This window comes from Betta splendens, chromosome 17, assembly GCF_900634795.4.
Source record: "Betta splendens chromosome 17, fBetSpl5.4, whole genome shotgun sequence".
NCBI lineage: Eukaryota > Metazoa > Chordata > Actinopteri > Anabantiformes > Osphronemidae > Betta > Betta splendens.
Window position 1 is genome coordinate 2,086,428 of NC_040897.2, and position 15,615 is coordinate 2,102,042.

Sequence of the window (15,615 nt, forward strand, 5' to 3'; positions counted from 1 at the left end):
TGTTTTGCTGATGCAGCGTGTGGTATAGTTGGCCTTGATGGAGGGCAGGGGGGCTTCAGCTATCTTTTCAACGGTTCACAGAATGCACTGTAGGGCTTTGTGGTCCGAAGCTGTACAGTTCCCAAACCAGGCAGGGATGCAGCTGGTCAGGGTGCTCTCTATGGTCCCTTTGTAGAACTTGGTGAGGATGGGTGGTGATAGATGAGCTCCACTCAACCTCCTCAGATATAGAGGCCCTGTAGTGGGTGTTCAGAGAGCACCACTAGGTGGACATTGAGGAATTGAATGTTCTTGGCAGTCTCTACTGAGGCACTGTTGGGGTTCAGTGGCACATAGTCCATCTGTGCTCTCCTGAAGTTGACAATCAATTATTAGGGTTTTTAGATGTGTCACCTAATCTCTATATGCTGTCTTGTTGTTTGCATTGATCAATCCCACCACAGTTTTGTCATCCCGGCACAGTTGTGTCAATGTCACCACAGTTGTGTCATCTGCAAACTTGATTATATGGTTTGAACTGTGCTTTGCTACACAGTCGTGTGTTAAGTGACTGGCGGAGTGCAGATCCTTGAGGGGCTCCTGTGTTCAGTGTAGTGTAGCTGGGGATGTTGTTGCCGATTTAGACAGACTCTGGTTTCCCAATCAGAAAGTCAAAGATCCAATTACAGTGTGAGGTGTTCAGGCCCAGAAGGCTCATCTTCATGATGAGTTGCTGTGGAATAACAGTTGTTTCTCTGTTGTTTAAAGTTGAATGCCAGGTGCAGGATGGAGTTGATAGAGTCGTCCGTTGAGCCATTTGACTATACGCGGACTGCGGTGGGTCTAATGTAGGAGGTAGCAGGGTCTTGATGTGCCTCATGACATGCCTCTCAAAGCATTTCATGGTAGTCAGTGCGATTGCAATGGGGCGGTAGTCCTTGAAGCAGGACGCAGGCCTATGGTGGTGGTCTTTGAGATAGTGACCTCATCAATGCACTTGCTAATAAAGCCAGTCACTGATGTTAAATACTCTTCCAGGTTGGTGTGGCTTTTGTTGCAGCCTCCCTGAACATGTTCTATTCAGTGTGCCCAAAGCAGTACTAAAGAGCAGTAATAGTTCCTGAAGGCCAGGTTTTTTTCACAACTGCTCTGTGGCGTCTGATGACCGGTCTCTATGCTGGAATTAGCCCAACAGAGACGCGGTCCGAGCATCTGAGGTAGCGGTGGGGCTCTACCCGATATGCACTGGGGATGTTTATGTAAACAAGATCCAGCGCATTCACTCATCTTGTTGCATAAGTCACATCATGATGAAATTGTGGGAAAACTGCCTTGAGATTTGCGTGATTGAAATCTCTGTTGACAACAAGCAGTCCGTCGGGGTGTGGAATTTGCAGTTTGTTTATAGCTCCATACAGTTAATGTAGCCACTATGAGGACTATGGTGATTTCCTAGGGTAAATAAAATGGTCTACATCTAACTATCATAAACTCCACCTGTGATGAACAATGACTGGAGACTAGTACAGAGTTGTTGCACCACTTTGTGTTGCTATAGATACACAAGTCACCACTGCGGGTTTTTCCTGGGAGTGTTGGGTGTCTATCGACTCGGAAGGAGGCCAGCCTGTCGAGCTAAATAGCACTGTCCAGCACGCTGTCCTTAAGCCACTTCTCCGTAAAAATAAAGACACAGCAGTCTCTAGACTCATGCTGAGTAGTCCTCTCCAGTCGGATGTAATCTTTATTTACAAGAATCGAACGTTCACAAGTAGCACATAGCTTACTTTCCTGGTATTGCTTTCACCTGTTCCTCTGTGTTTAGCTTATCCTCTGCCTCCTTTAGTGATGGTAATGGTATCTGCAATAGGTGTACGCTAGTTGCAGGGTTGGAGGCGAGGTTGTTAGACTTAGAGTCTTGGCTTCGCACTTTAGAAAACAGGCCAGCTAGCCAGGTCCCTTTAGCCGGTGCAGAGCCTCCTAGCTTAGCTGCTACCAGTCCCCCGGCAGGTCCCAGGCAGCTGGGCAACGACTGGGTCACGGCTCGTAAGAAACGTAGCTTTAGGCGCCCACGGTGCACCACCAACCGCTTCACGTTTCAAACAGATTTTCCCCACTTAGCGACACACCCGCTGAGAAACCCACTCTGATCATTGGTGACTCCATAGTCCGAAACGTGAAGTTAGAGAATCCAGCGGTCATAGTTAAGTGTTTGCCTGGAGCCAGAGCGGGCGACATTGAGTCTTATCTTAAGCTCCTGTCTAAGGATAAGCGTAAGTACGCTAAGATCGTAATACACGCAGGAGCTAATGACGCCCGGCTACGCCAATCGGAAGTCACTAAAACTAACATTGAGTCGGTGTATTCGTTCGCCAAAACAATGTCGGACTCCGTAGTTTTCTCTAGACCCCTCCCCAATGTGACCAGCGATGACATGTATGTCATCGCTCCACCGCTGGTTGTCTAGGTGGTGTCCTGCAAACGATGTGGGCTTTGTGGCTAATTGGAGCACTTTTGGGGAAAACAGTTCCAATTGTTAAAGCATTCTTCTTTTACAGAATTTTTTCACTCCTGCCTAAAAGTTTTGCACAGTACTGTACTTTAGTCATGGAATTTCTGCAGCTGCTAATAGAAAGACATTGCCTTGTTTAAGGGGTTATCTCTTTTCAGTCCTGTCCAGACTAGATTCTAATGCTGCTTTATAACCTAGCAGGCTAATTAAGGCTAAATGGCTTTTTACAAGCTCAAGATTAAAAACAGTACGTTTATAGGCCATAGATAGAGTGGTCAGTTGGGCCAGGAGTCCCAAGCAGGTCATAAAATGGTGAGTCTTGGGGAGGAGGTACACTTGTGTTTCTTCATTTTGTGAGGAGTGAGGAGAACATTGTTTTGGACAAGTTTTTCCAAAACTAGCTTAATGTATTGCAGCCATGAGCCTGTTTTGTTTGCATAAACACTTTAGCATAATACTGGATTGTTTGTCTGGTGACGGCAAAGCAAACCTAATGTTTATCTAACACCTAATTTACTTCAAAAGTTGTTTATTTTAACGGACTATTTTGAAGATTAGAATCAAAACATTTTAATGTACAATTTATCTGCTTTACCTTACAGTTGGGGAGTGCACAAAAACAAAGCCATGACCTAAGCCACACAAACACACACAGTCCCTTACTGTCTACCACACAGCCAGTTATTGTTGGGTTTTACTCCCACCCTCCTTTATCCTGTCTACTCCTGTCGTTCCACCTTCAAATCAATACTATAGATCAGCAAGCTATCCGGCTGCAAAATGACCACATCACCATAAATGCACACACTGCTTTTAAAACATACACACACACGCCATGCGAATGAGTGGATGGCAGTAATAAACACCAGCTGGCTAGTACAGACTTGCCTCCCCCTGCAAAAACATCAGCAGCGCTGTGGTTTGTGTCCTGATTGTATTGATTTCATTATGGCTGCTTCATATGCTGTTGGACAGTGTTAAATGCACATTTTTTGTTATTATGCTACACATTAATCAGAGGCTGGTTAGAGGAAGAAAATAAATGGAGACTAGTGGATGTGATGATGGAATCATTTGGAAGAGAAAGGGGTGAACATGGGATGCATGGAGTAAAAAACGATTAGCAAAGTATGAATGGACACAAATAGAAAACAAGATGCTTAGGATAAAAAGTAAGATGTGAGAAGATCGGAAGCGTTTGCTTTTCTACAAATGTGTTCTCAAAGTCAGTGGAATCCTATTAAAACTATACAATTCACAGATTTTGCCTCTTGCTTTTATATAGCTGTCAGCCAACAAAAAAACTTTTACCTGACATATGTCCAATGTAGTTTCTCCCAAAGTACTATGTAAACACTTTCTAGTTGTAAATTCTGCAAGTATATAGTGTAGATTGGCAAACTAAAAATAATGTGTAATGGACTGGAATGGAGGTGATAGGAATGGCCATAAAGAGGTGCTTAATAAACAGTGAAGGGCAAAGCACGCTTTTGGAATATTATAATTGGGTTTCACGCATTTTCTCTACTTACTTCATAAGTATCTTCTATTATTCTCTGTTTCTCTCCCTCCTCATTTTCAGGGTAACAGAGGAGGAGTCTGCAGCTACCACCATGGAAGCTCTGAAGGCTCGAATTAGGGAGCTGGAGAAGCAGATACTGAGAGGAGACCGATACAAGTGTCTCATCTGTATGGTGAGTATGCCTTTTGATGTGGTGTGCTACGAGCTGTAGGACAAGTAAAATTATACAACGCGACAACCTGAAACTTGTCATTAATGAGGCGGGCGTTCTCTCAGACATGGAAAGCCAGTGCAGGTTGTGCCAAGTTGCTGGACCTTGAACTATACATCTACCCCACAGCTTACCAGATGATTAGGTCTCCTTGTCACAGTTTAATTGTTTTTGGTTTTGTGTCGCTGTTGTGGTATGGTCATGCATGACTTTACCTTTGGCTGTCATCACTGTGTTTAAACGTTCATCTCATTTAAATGAAACAATGAGAAACAGCATCTTGACATAATCTGCACAAAATTGGAAACTCCCCAAGATGTGACATTCACTAGTCCTTTGTTAAGTTAAAGATTCAACCATCTTGTATAGATGTTTGATATAACTTACAGATCAATAATAAACTTCAGGCAAAAATATCAATGTTGGCATTCATCAGTGTCTTGGGATGTGACTATACCTGCACCGCCCCCATATCTGTGCTTGTGATCCCTACTTTGTGTCAAGTGCCCTGCCTGTCATCCTTTAAGCCTGTAGATGCGCAGCATCTGTAAAAATACAGGGTGTGAATGTGATTGAGAATGTGTGAGAAAGGCAGATAATTACCATCGCCTACACTTCCTAAAGGTTGCTGACCAAGGTGACACAGAGTGCAAGACACAGCCATCAGTCACTCACTGCCCCATGAACACAGCTCTTCTCTGCTCATCGGTCATTGTCCTTCATTTCTCTCTCTCTCTCTCTCTCACTAACACAAATACATGCATGCACAGCAACCTTGTATCTGATCTGTCTTTAACCTGTCACTGCGTCTGATTTTAAACTCATCACATTAGTCTTGAGTTTAAATGTTGGAAGGTACTTCATGAAGACTCGGGTGTCTGCTGCAACCTCAACACATTATGTAATATAGGGAAACTTTGGTCCTGTCAAGTTTTTACACCTGTTTTGTCAGACTATGATTGATCGCTCATTATCTTCTGTCTAGCTGTCGTCAAATAGTGGTATTTAAGTGGGATAACAAATGCCTCTGCTGCAGGCAAGGTGACTCAAGTTGTTTTGTCTTGACTGGTTCAGAAGGAAGCTCATGGTGTGGTTTGGTTCCATCAGTAGATTTCTACCCCCATCTGCTGGCCATTTAAAGAACTAGGATTAAGAGCAAGGCTTGTAAGCAGTTTTTGTAGAAGGTAATATTACTAATTAAAAATGTTATATTATTATAACAGGCCTGTGACTTGTAAAATCTTGCAATGTGCATACACTGAATTACTCCCGGTAGGGCCTACATCTTATCTTTTTACTTCCCTTTCTTGCCACTGATAACTCTATCTTCATCTTTAAAAATGCATAGAAAAGTCTTTGCCTGACGAGCAGCTTAGCCTTTCCAAAGTCCATTGTGTGTTGGTTCATCACAGTGGTGTGCACGTGTGTGTCGGTCACGCATGTCCTTTTTCCACTGGCGTGTTTGGGTATGTGCGCAGAGTCAGTAAAAGTCCTGCTCTATGATTAGCTGCCACCTTTTGCCCTTCCCTCTCCTCTCACCTCCTGCCCCCCACCCCTCCCCCTTCCGCAGAGGAAGCCTGCTCTCCAGCCAGGTACGGAGATCAAGAGCCTAGGGCCACTGGCCAATGAGGTCAGGGAGAGGCAGGCTAAGTCCCTTCCCCTTGGCCTGTACTGCCTGTACAGGGGCCTTGTGATTGGTGGCTACGGCAGCGACATAAAGAGGCTCCTCCCACAGCCCCTACGGAGGGTAAGGCACTCCTTCCCTCCTCTGCCCCCCTTCTCCCCTCCTCCTCCACCTTCCTCATCGCTCCTTTCTTTTCGAGAGGAAAAGAAGAGTGCCCCTCAGGTTGGGCTTACTCATGGCTGTCTCCCTCATTCTGTCCTTCTCCCTGCCTGCTTCCCTGTCTTTCCTCATTGCCTGACCAAAATTATATTTGTGCGTGCGTGTGTGTGTGACCTGCAGGTTGCCAGTTGATTGCACCACCCACCCACCCCCACATGCTGCCTTGCTCAATGGTTCAATGGCTGCTGGCTATGTCGTATTGTGGTCAGTGGTTCAAAGCCTGTTGTCTAGGGAATGTACAGTTGTTGATTATTGACTTGAGGATGTTTGTGTCATGTTTTTTTTTTTTTTCTGTCTCTTTGTGTTAGGACTCTTACACAATGCCGCTCACCTCCATCCAGTGCTGGCACGTCCACTGTGAAGAATGCTGGCTCAGGACTTTGGTGAGCACGCACGCACGCAGTGATTTTCTGTCTTTATTGGTGCTCTATAGGGAGGAACTAAAATTAAATAATCAAATTACCCGTTCTTACTTTCCACTCAGACACTTATGCAATGCAAACACTATATCTATACATATATCTATTTTACTCAAGTTTTGTGTATTTAGCTGGTGCTAATGTGGTAAATGACATGCAGAGAGAATCTGTACTCCTGCTGCTTGGTAAATAAACAGACTCTTTCACTTGTGGTCACTTTGTGGTCTTTTTCTCTCTCTGTCTCTTTATCCATTCCCCCGCTCTTACATACAATAATGTCCTGCCTCATTGTACATTTCTTTTTCTTTTATTACAGTATAGTTTAGTGACATAATGTCAAAAAGAATTGCATTTATTGTTACATAAAAGGACCAATGAAATGCTTGGCCTGTAGACTCGTGCACTTGAACATGTTAATGTGATGTGTCTAGACTATAAATCCAAATCAACATCAACATTTTCAGTAATTTATATAAAAACTTTAACTGTCAGTTACCTTTGTGTACTGTGCATGTGTAAACATTTGCACCCTGCTGCAACTAATCTAATGTACAGGGCATTGAACTTGTGGCCTAGAGACGATGATAAAAATGGGAAACTGATAAAAATAAAAGCCTAACAATCTAGTTATCACATTTTGTGATTATGGTACTAGTCACTAATTTTCTTTTTTTCAGGTCAGCGCACACGAAAAACCGAATTCTCATCAATGTCATGATGATATGCATGTATTGATTATAAGCTGTATAGCATAGTGTACTAAAATTTATTGATGAATGTTATTAAGCTGTACAACCTTTAAAGAATGCATGTTTTTTTTATATCTTTTCTCTCCAAAACAAATACAGTGAACAGGCACATCACAAAGAGCATCATACATAGCTTCTGTACTACATATCTAATTTTCAAAACTTTTGCTAAGGCCGGTTGACTTTTTTTTACACATGCTTTAGTGGAAGGAGTGGGTACAATTAGCACAAATTTCTGCTTTAAGTTGTGCTGTTTTTGCTCATTTAATTCCAATTGTTCTACTGCACTACACATATTTACATAAACTCTACATATTTTTCCTTGTTCATACCCCTGTAGCCAGTCAGAACTGTCTTGCAGCCACCAGTTGATCAGACACCACAAAACCAGCCAAGAAACAGTGGAAAAGTGTCAGAGTGGAGTGGACCTCACTTGGTTTAGAATGTCATGATGGCAGCCCTATTTTGCTTATTATAATCTGCTGCTTTATTGTTAATGGCATTCTATCAAAGCAGTGCAGGGGAACAGGGCTGAACAGGAGAGTTCTCAACCGCAAACAGGCAATAGAGATGGCTTATTAATGCCTAAATCACATAGCTGGATACACATACATATGTATGTAATACAGTAATTGTGAATGAAATAATAAATAACACTTGTAAGCACCATGCATTATCTGACATTAAGCAACCAATTTTCTCTCTATATCCATTTCAGGGGAACAAGAAGCTGTGCCCACAGTGCAATACCATCACCTCACCAGGAGACCTGAGGCGCGTCTACTTATAAAGAGCACATCCCTCACCTCTCCGTCCATTGCTCCTTCCATCTTGGATTTCATCATCCTTCCATTCGATCGTCATTTTTTAATTTTCTCTTTCTGTCGTGGCCTGGATCACTGAAGCCTCTTAAGAGTATACAGAGACTAAACCAGCTGTCTGGGAGACTCTGCTTACTCTTAAATAGGATGAGACTGACTTGACTGATGAATCAACACTCACAGACCCTCAGGCGTACTGCCTGGCCACACAGGATAAATATTAAAAAAAAACTTTGAAACACAGACTTGCAGTCCCTCTACTCAGCAGGATTGGTTGCTGCACCTCATAGACTCGTGCTACATGCAATGTGTGATATTGCGCACATCTATGCCCTGTTGAGACCTTGTGTCCATACACTGTTGGGGGCTTGACCTGATTGAACTTCTTAATAAAGAATATAAAGACTTGTTTTGCCCGTCTAGCTCTTTGGTGTTTTGGTGGTGGCGATCAGTTGCCTATATCCCGAACACACTGAGAGAATCCTATCTTCACGCACTGTTGCTTAAGAGAATTTTGAAATAGGCCACTAAAACTGAGCTTTCAACCAAACTGAAAATAACCTCAAAACCTTGAAAAAGGAGTTTGACACTCCTCTAGTGCTCTGCCTCCACCTCTTCTCTTTCCTACAAACCCTCCCCTTTTCCCTCTTTTGTGGTGTTTTAGTGAAGTAAACCAAATTTTTTCTTCCCTCTTAGATGCAGTGCAAGCACATGTATTATAGGTCTATGTATGTTTACAGTGTTGGGTGTAAATGACATAGTTTGTGCACGCACATAAACATGGATGCAAACACATTTGCCATTATCAGACAAAGATACAGACACATACACATACCCATCAAGGGAATATAATATCAAAATTCTGTTTTAAGTTGGGAGGTGTGATGTAATGATGTTTGGGGCAAAAATGGCTGCAAGGGAAAAAAAGCCGTATTGTATTTTTAAAAAATATGAATATTTCAAGAGCTGTTGGATTTTATTTCACTGTACAGGAACAAAAAAATCTAAAAAAATGCTCGAGATTATAGATGGTCAAGATTTAGGTGGTGTAATTCTTCTGAAAGTTACTGGTTAGAATTCTGTTGCCCAAATTTTTTTCCAACAAGCAGAACAATTAAACCTGTTCCAACTGGGCCTTGTCTTTTAAAGTCAAATTTCAACTTAATTTTGGTTGAAGCATCAACATTCTCAAATCATAGTTTAGAGGTTCCTTTTTTATGGTTAGAAGAAAGCTTTCTTTTGTTGCTCTAATGCTCTTATGTTGGAAATAAGTTCCAAAATGACACTCTCATCCCACAAACAGCAGTTTTTTTTCCCAAGCTATCACAGATGTGCAGGGTTTCTGGAAAAGGATGTGCAAGACTGAACTGGCAACGTCAATACTTCCCCTTTTACCTTTACATCAGCAGCAGCCAAGGTGGTGGTGTGCTTTGTGTTTGTAAAACTATGTATTTTGTGATGTCTGTATTGTTGTAAAAAAATGCTGAAAAAAAATTTAATAAAACATCTCAAATCCTGTGAGTGGTTCTGGTCTCACACTGGGAGGTGGAGAAAAAATGTTCCTGTGCTCACTGAAGGAGATGGCCTTAAAGCAAAAGACACACAGGTGCATATTTTCAAGAAGACTTTGTGTGAAATTTCAGCCTCACAAGTGTTTGCCCTTTCTGGGGGATGATTATTTGGTCAACTCCATCCTTTGTGAAACCATGTTAAAACAACAATTTGTTGAGACAAAGAAATAGATTCTTGGGCACAGAAAGCAAGACTTAAAAAACATAGCCTTTCTTTGTTTTCAGTCTTTGTGTAGTTAAACGTCCTCATTCGCCAAAACTGAGGAAGTAAGGATCCAATGCTGCGCAGTTCTCATTGTGATTCCTCCAATGTTCTGTTGATTTGAGCTTGCCCTAAAGATGGTTTACTGCACAAAAGAATTGTGTCAGAATCAATTTGTGTCTTGTATATTCTTGAGAATGGTACATGTCTTTCCTGTTTGTAAACTACACTTCATATTAATTAAATGATTGTAAATCTCAGTTACCCCCCTTTTTTGGCTTCTTTTCAAGTGCATGCATAAAAGTAACTCCAGACTAATGAATTCACTCACCATGTACAAAGTTTGAAGCCAAGTAAAACATTTTTGTTTCTCAGGTAAGTTACAGCCAGCTTGCTACCTGCGTGAAGCAGCTGCAGAGTGATGACATTATCTGATGTTTTAGGGAACTCTGAACTGATCTTAACAGTGGGTCTTTGATGGTTGTCTTTATTCAGCATTATGACTTTTTTCAGTGGTTAAGCTGCCAAAAATCAAAGGATATTATCCTGACCTAAAGTACTGTTTAACTATTAAGTGTATCGGGTTGAACTGGACCTCACAGTTTTACCTAATAAAGTGACTAGTGAGTTTATTTGGAGAGCATAGCATCTGGTCAAATCAGTATGAATGCAGGGTGTCAGGAGTTTTTTTTTTTTGTCTACATTTATTAGTAATTTTATTTAGATTATGTGTAATGAACATTTGTATCTTCTAATCAAGCTGTGCTACCTTATCAGGCATGGCGATGGAACTCACACTGCCTAAATCATAGTCAATAATCGAGCCGAATATGTTAATATTTCAATTATTAATTAATCTTTTAAATGAATTTATTGAAAAAAAGTATATATACTAGCTGTATCATAATGAATGAATGAATTATACATTTTATTTAAACCTTTAAATGTTATGTATTGCAATTCTTCCTTTCACCACAGGGTGGCAAGCCAATGCTGTTATAATCTGTGCTACAAGTCTTCTCGCTCATTTTTTCATTCATTCATTCACTACTGCAAAGAAAATGAGAAAAGTTGACAAAGAGACCCCTTCTTTCAATTATTACAATAATTTACAAGAGAAATGTGGTAGGAGTGATGCAAAGTGATGCAGTCTTGAAGATGATTGATTATGCTTGACAAATTGTGACTTAGAAGAGAAGTAGAGATTCTGAAGAGAGTTAGATATGGTGATACAAAGTCTTCCCAGAGGACAGAGAGTATTGATTGGAGCAGATTTAAATGAGCATGTTGGTGTGAGAAACAGAATTGATGAGGAGGTGATGAGCAGGTTTGGTGTTAAGGAAATTAACCTAAAGAAATGTGGTGGACTTTGCCAAGAGGATGGAAATGCCTGTAGTTAACATTTATTTTGAGAAGAGGGATGTACACAGAGTGGCATACACAAGTGGAGGCAAGAGTACGAAAGTGGAGAACATCCCATGTAGAAGAGCCGATTTGAGAGAGGTTAGTGACTGTAATGTGGTGGTACTTGAGACTGCTGGCAAAAAGAACTGCATGGTGGTGTATAGGATGACTGGTGATTAGGAAGAAGATAAGAAAAACAAAAGAAGCTGAATAAAGAAAGTTGTGATGAATTCAGGAAGATATTTTGAAAGGTGGTCAGGAAGAGCTTCCAGATGACTGGGAAACTACAGTGCAGCAGAAGTGGTCAGGGAAACAGGCAGGAAGGTGCTGGGTGTGTCATCTGGAAGGAGGAAAGAAGATAAGGAAACCTGGTGGTAGTGGGGAAGTACAGGACTGCATTCAGGTTGGCAAAAATGTACGTAGTGGGACGTAGAAATGTCACAGTGCTATAAGGAAGTGCAACCCAGAGTGAAAAGAGATGTGGCCAAACAATGAACTTTTTGCCAGGTTAGACACAAGGGAAAGAGATAGAGATGAGAGGGATATGCAGACAGATAGGGGTGAAGTGAGGATTGTGTGCAGAGAAGATGGTAGGAGTAATTTCAGTAGTTGAAATAATGAAATAGGAATAGGGAAGGGAAAGAAGTGAGGAAAATGGATATTGTAGAGACAGAAGTAGGAAATATTAGAATAAATGAGGTGTGGAGGGCTCTGAAAAGGACATAGACTTTGAAGCCTGTGGATGGGCTGGTCCTGAGACACAATGTTCTCACTTTCGGCCAGTGATATAGAATAGAATAGAATAGAATAGAATAGAATAGAATAGAATAGAATAGAATAGAATAGAATACCCTTATTGTCCCGTGATGGGGAAATGACTATGTTGCAACAGCACAAAGACAAATAGTACAGAAGAAATAGATATTATAAGAAAGTATCAAAGACTCGCATTTTTCAGCCACTGTTCATGCCAACTTCCTGTTTTAGTCTGCCAACTTCCTGTTTGGTTGCCCTTTACACTAGTCCAGCTTTACTTCCGGTTCTCATTAGTCGCCGCCTGCAAACTGTCAGTAATCACCTCCCTGCAATTAAGCTCCAGTACTCACCTCACCTATTTGCCAGATTGTCTGCATCGTAAGCCAGCATTTCAGCATTCTACTCGTCCTCGTCAGGGCAACCACTCAGCATTATTGTACACCAACGAGTTCTGCACACTTGCCGCAGAGGCCGGATGGAATTCCACTGCTCTGCCATCAAGGTAGATTGCCGGCTGTGGAGTAGCGACAGCGAGTGCTGGGAGGAGGAACGAGCTCCCCACGCTATTCTCGCCCGCCGAACAGGGGTCGCCCCGAACCAGTCACTCGGGGCAGAGGGATTCCGCAGCAGTCGCATCGCCGAGGCCATGCCCAGTTACTCCGGTTGAATCCGCGGAGGTGGCCGCTCCGAACCCTATTGATGAATCGATAGAGGTGGGTCGTATCCATCAGTTTGATGCTGAGAAGCACAGGGCTCTTTGCCTTTGTTTATATTGCGGCCAACCCAGCCATGTAGCGGCTTCGTGCCAAGTAAAATCACCCGCTTACCACTAGTCCGGAGGATAGTGTTTTCAAATTCTCACTCTGAGCAGATTCACTTCCATGTGGGCAAGTCTTCCTACTACTATCCCGTGGTCCTGGGATACACCTGGCTTCGCCGACACAATCCTCGTCTCGACTGGGGAACCGGGGAGGTGGTCAAGTGGGGAACCGCTTTCGAAGGAAATGGCTGAGATGCGAGAACAAGGCTCTGTTGGAATGCTACTACTCAAGTAACCCTAGTCAGAGGGGTTACATGCAAAGAATGTGCGGTGAATGGGTACTGAGAAACCCACATTCAGAATTGTGAACTGCTATCACAACTTGAGATTGACGAGGCACTCCCAATGTCGCCTGAGTCACTGTGATTCCTACGATGTGGTGATGTGAAGAGTCTACACGTCGTCCAACGTGGGCAACTCATGGCTGCTCGTGTATGTGTTTTCTCAGGAACATGTATATAGCTTAAAGTGTGATTCACCGGTGCAGCTTTCAGCGGCGCTTGGCTCACACCTTAGCTGGATGGTCAATGCTGCCTCTTGTTTACAAGAGTGTTACTGTTGGTCTTGATCTCCGCACTGGTGCACAACTGGTGACGGGTCGTCTATTGGCTGCGGAACCCTCCTGCAGTGACTGGCGTGAATCCAAGTTGCTCGTTCTGCCACCTTTACGGCCGTGTGGGTGGTCAGTAGCACCTGGAATGGGCCTAGCCACCTCCTGGAGTTCCAGTGTTTCCTGTGATGTTCTTTCACGATCACACAGTCTCCTGGTTGGAGGCTGTGGAGGGGTCCCTCCGCCCGCTTAGGGAGGGCTGCCTTCACCTGGTGGTTTGCCATCCGGGCCTAGCCAAATGTCATCTTCCTTTGTGGCACCTGCTCTTGCACCTGCTCTTGTTTCCTTCAATTGCCTCTGATTTTAGTGGAAACTGTGGTTTGCATGGGTGATAGTTAGATTTTGGTGTGATGACCACTGGTTCACAATCTGATATTAACCCAAAATCGTACTTATGTGCGAAGGCACTTGTTGGAGCTCAGGATGTTGCTGCAGTGCATCTGTGGAAAGTAAAACAGTCGCAAGCGCGGTGATGACATCATCTCCCAAATGCACAGTGCGCTGTGCATGACAAACTGATTGTAGAGGTTTACAATAAATGTAATGCTCTAAAACGTACAACACTGTAGGATCTGATGTGCCTTCCTACTGATTAGTTTTGTACTCACACGGCAAAAGAATGCTTAAACTTTTTGCCTTCAGGACACTTACATGGCAAAGGGACAGTTAGTTTTTTTACTATTTGAAAGCCATGTTACTCCTATTCGACAGATTGAACGTTCACTAAGTGGTGTGTGTGCGTGTGTGCGTGTGTGCATGTGTGCGTGCGCACGTGTGTGTGTGTGTGTTCTGATGACCTCAGAACCGAAGTTGTTGCTCCAGAATCAACCAGGAGTACAACTGTCTTTCCGGCAATCACAAAAGTCATTTCTTAAAAAACTGGGTGTTCATCACATAAATGCCTTCTTCTGTGGCAATTTGACTTTTAATTTGGGAACTAATTTCTTGATCTAGAAAACATGTGTTAGTAGGGTTAGTTGCAAAAAGCAATCTTCATTGCCGTGTGCGTGCATGTCTGTGCATGTTACCTCCCCCCTCAGTGCTAGCCGTTGGTGCTTCACCATCACTCTCTTCCCACTCCAGTCAATAAGCCTGCTCAGCCCGCCTGGAACCCTTTGGTTGAGGACATTCGCTCTGCCAGTGTCCAGTTTTCCCACATCGAAAACACTGCTTGTTGTTTTGTTTAGATAGTTTGAAGCGACAGTTATGGGAGTAGTGTCCAAACTTGCCACAGGCGACCGTGTTCTTCAACTCCACCACTGCCCCGATTGAAATCCCTCTCTCTCCTCTGTGCTCCTGCAATTGCTTGCACCATGTTTAGGGAAGCCATGTGTAGCTCCTTTTGTACTTTTTCGCCTTTAATGTCCTTTCTTTGCTGCAGCATGTGCTGAGCGTGTCTTGCGTGTCTATGCAGCTCTGCCAGACGGCAGAGGTCCCCACACCCAACGTAGGTGTGTTGAACCTCAGCAGTAATATCTTTCTGCAGGCCGTTCGTGAAGTGGTTGCACAGATGAGTTTCCCGGGGGCTGGGAGTGTCTCCAAGGTCGGCTGGTTGTTGCAGGCCGCTGTAGATGTTGAATAAGGTGGTGAGACGGTGGATGACGCTGGCTGTCCTGTGTGGGATGACACTACTGGGTCTGATGATGATGACACCAATGGCTGTCTTTGAGCTTGTCCACCGATTTGTGCTGGGTTTCTGGCTGGCTGATGACGTGGAGGACAGAAGTCGAGGTCGGGATCCACACTCAGCGCATGCATTTCTGCAAAAGGATAAATAGAGGGAGGGGAAGATGCACATGGATGGGAATACAGTGGAGGCTGTTTTCCTCCGTAAAAAGAATCATTAATATCTTTCCCTCATCCAGGCAGGTCATTTACTGCCTGCTTCCTAGCCCTACTTTCTGTTTCCTTCTTCCACAACTCCAAATACTTTCTGTTACCCTCAATATACTCTAACATTTTGCCCTTTACGTTTTTCTTTTTCCTTATTTCAACTTCCTTCGCTTCCAGCTTTTTCTCTAACTCTTCAACCTTGGTGCAGCTCAGACTTCCCCCTTCTGGGAAGCCGTACTTAGAAACCCAATCATTTACCCATTTTACGCTGGCTCGGCCATATTTTCTTGTCATGACTTTTATTATTGGACCATCCGGAAGAATTTGCTTAGTCTGACCGGACCCCATCCTCTCTGGTGGTTA

At 43.2% G+C, this 15,615-nt stretch overlaps 1 protein-coding gene across 7 annotated transcripts in view; it reads left to right on the top strand.

The window, feature by feature from the left end:
* rnf220a (ring finger protein 220a) overlaps positions 1-10,089 on the top strand; it is a 127,430-nt gene extending 117,341 nt beyond the window's left edge. For 3 of the 7 annotated variants that reach the window (XM_029130879.3, XM_029130877.3, XM_029130878.3), the window contains 4 exons: positions 4,074-4,185; positions 5,795-5,971; positions 6,376-6,450; positions 7,954-10,089. In XM_029130879.3, the coding sequence (XP_028986712.1) occupies positions 4,074-4,185; positions 5,795-5,971; positions 6,376-6,450; positions 7,954-8,025 (436 nt within the window). In that variant the 3' untranslated portion in view covers positions 8,026-10,089. Of the gene's footprint in view, positions 1-4,073; positions 4,186-5,794; positions 5,972-6,187; positions 6,272-6,375; positions 6,451-7,953 lie in introns of all 7 variants that reach the window. The other 4 variants (XM_029130881.3, XM_029130880.3, XM_029130882.3 and 1 more) reach the window with 2 other exon arrangements.
* Positions 10,090-15,615: the final 5,526 nt, after the last annotated feature.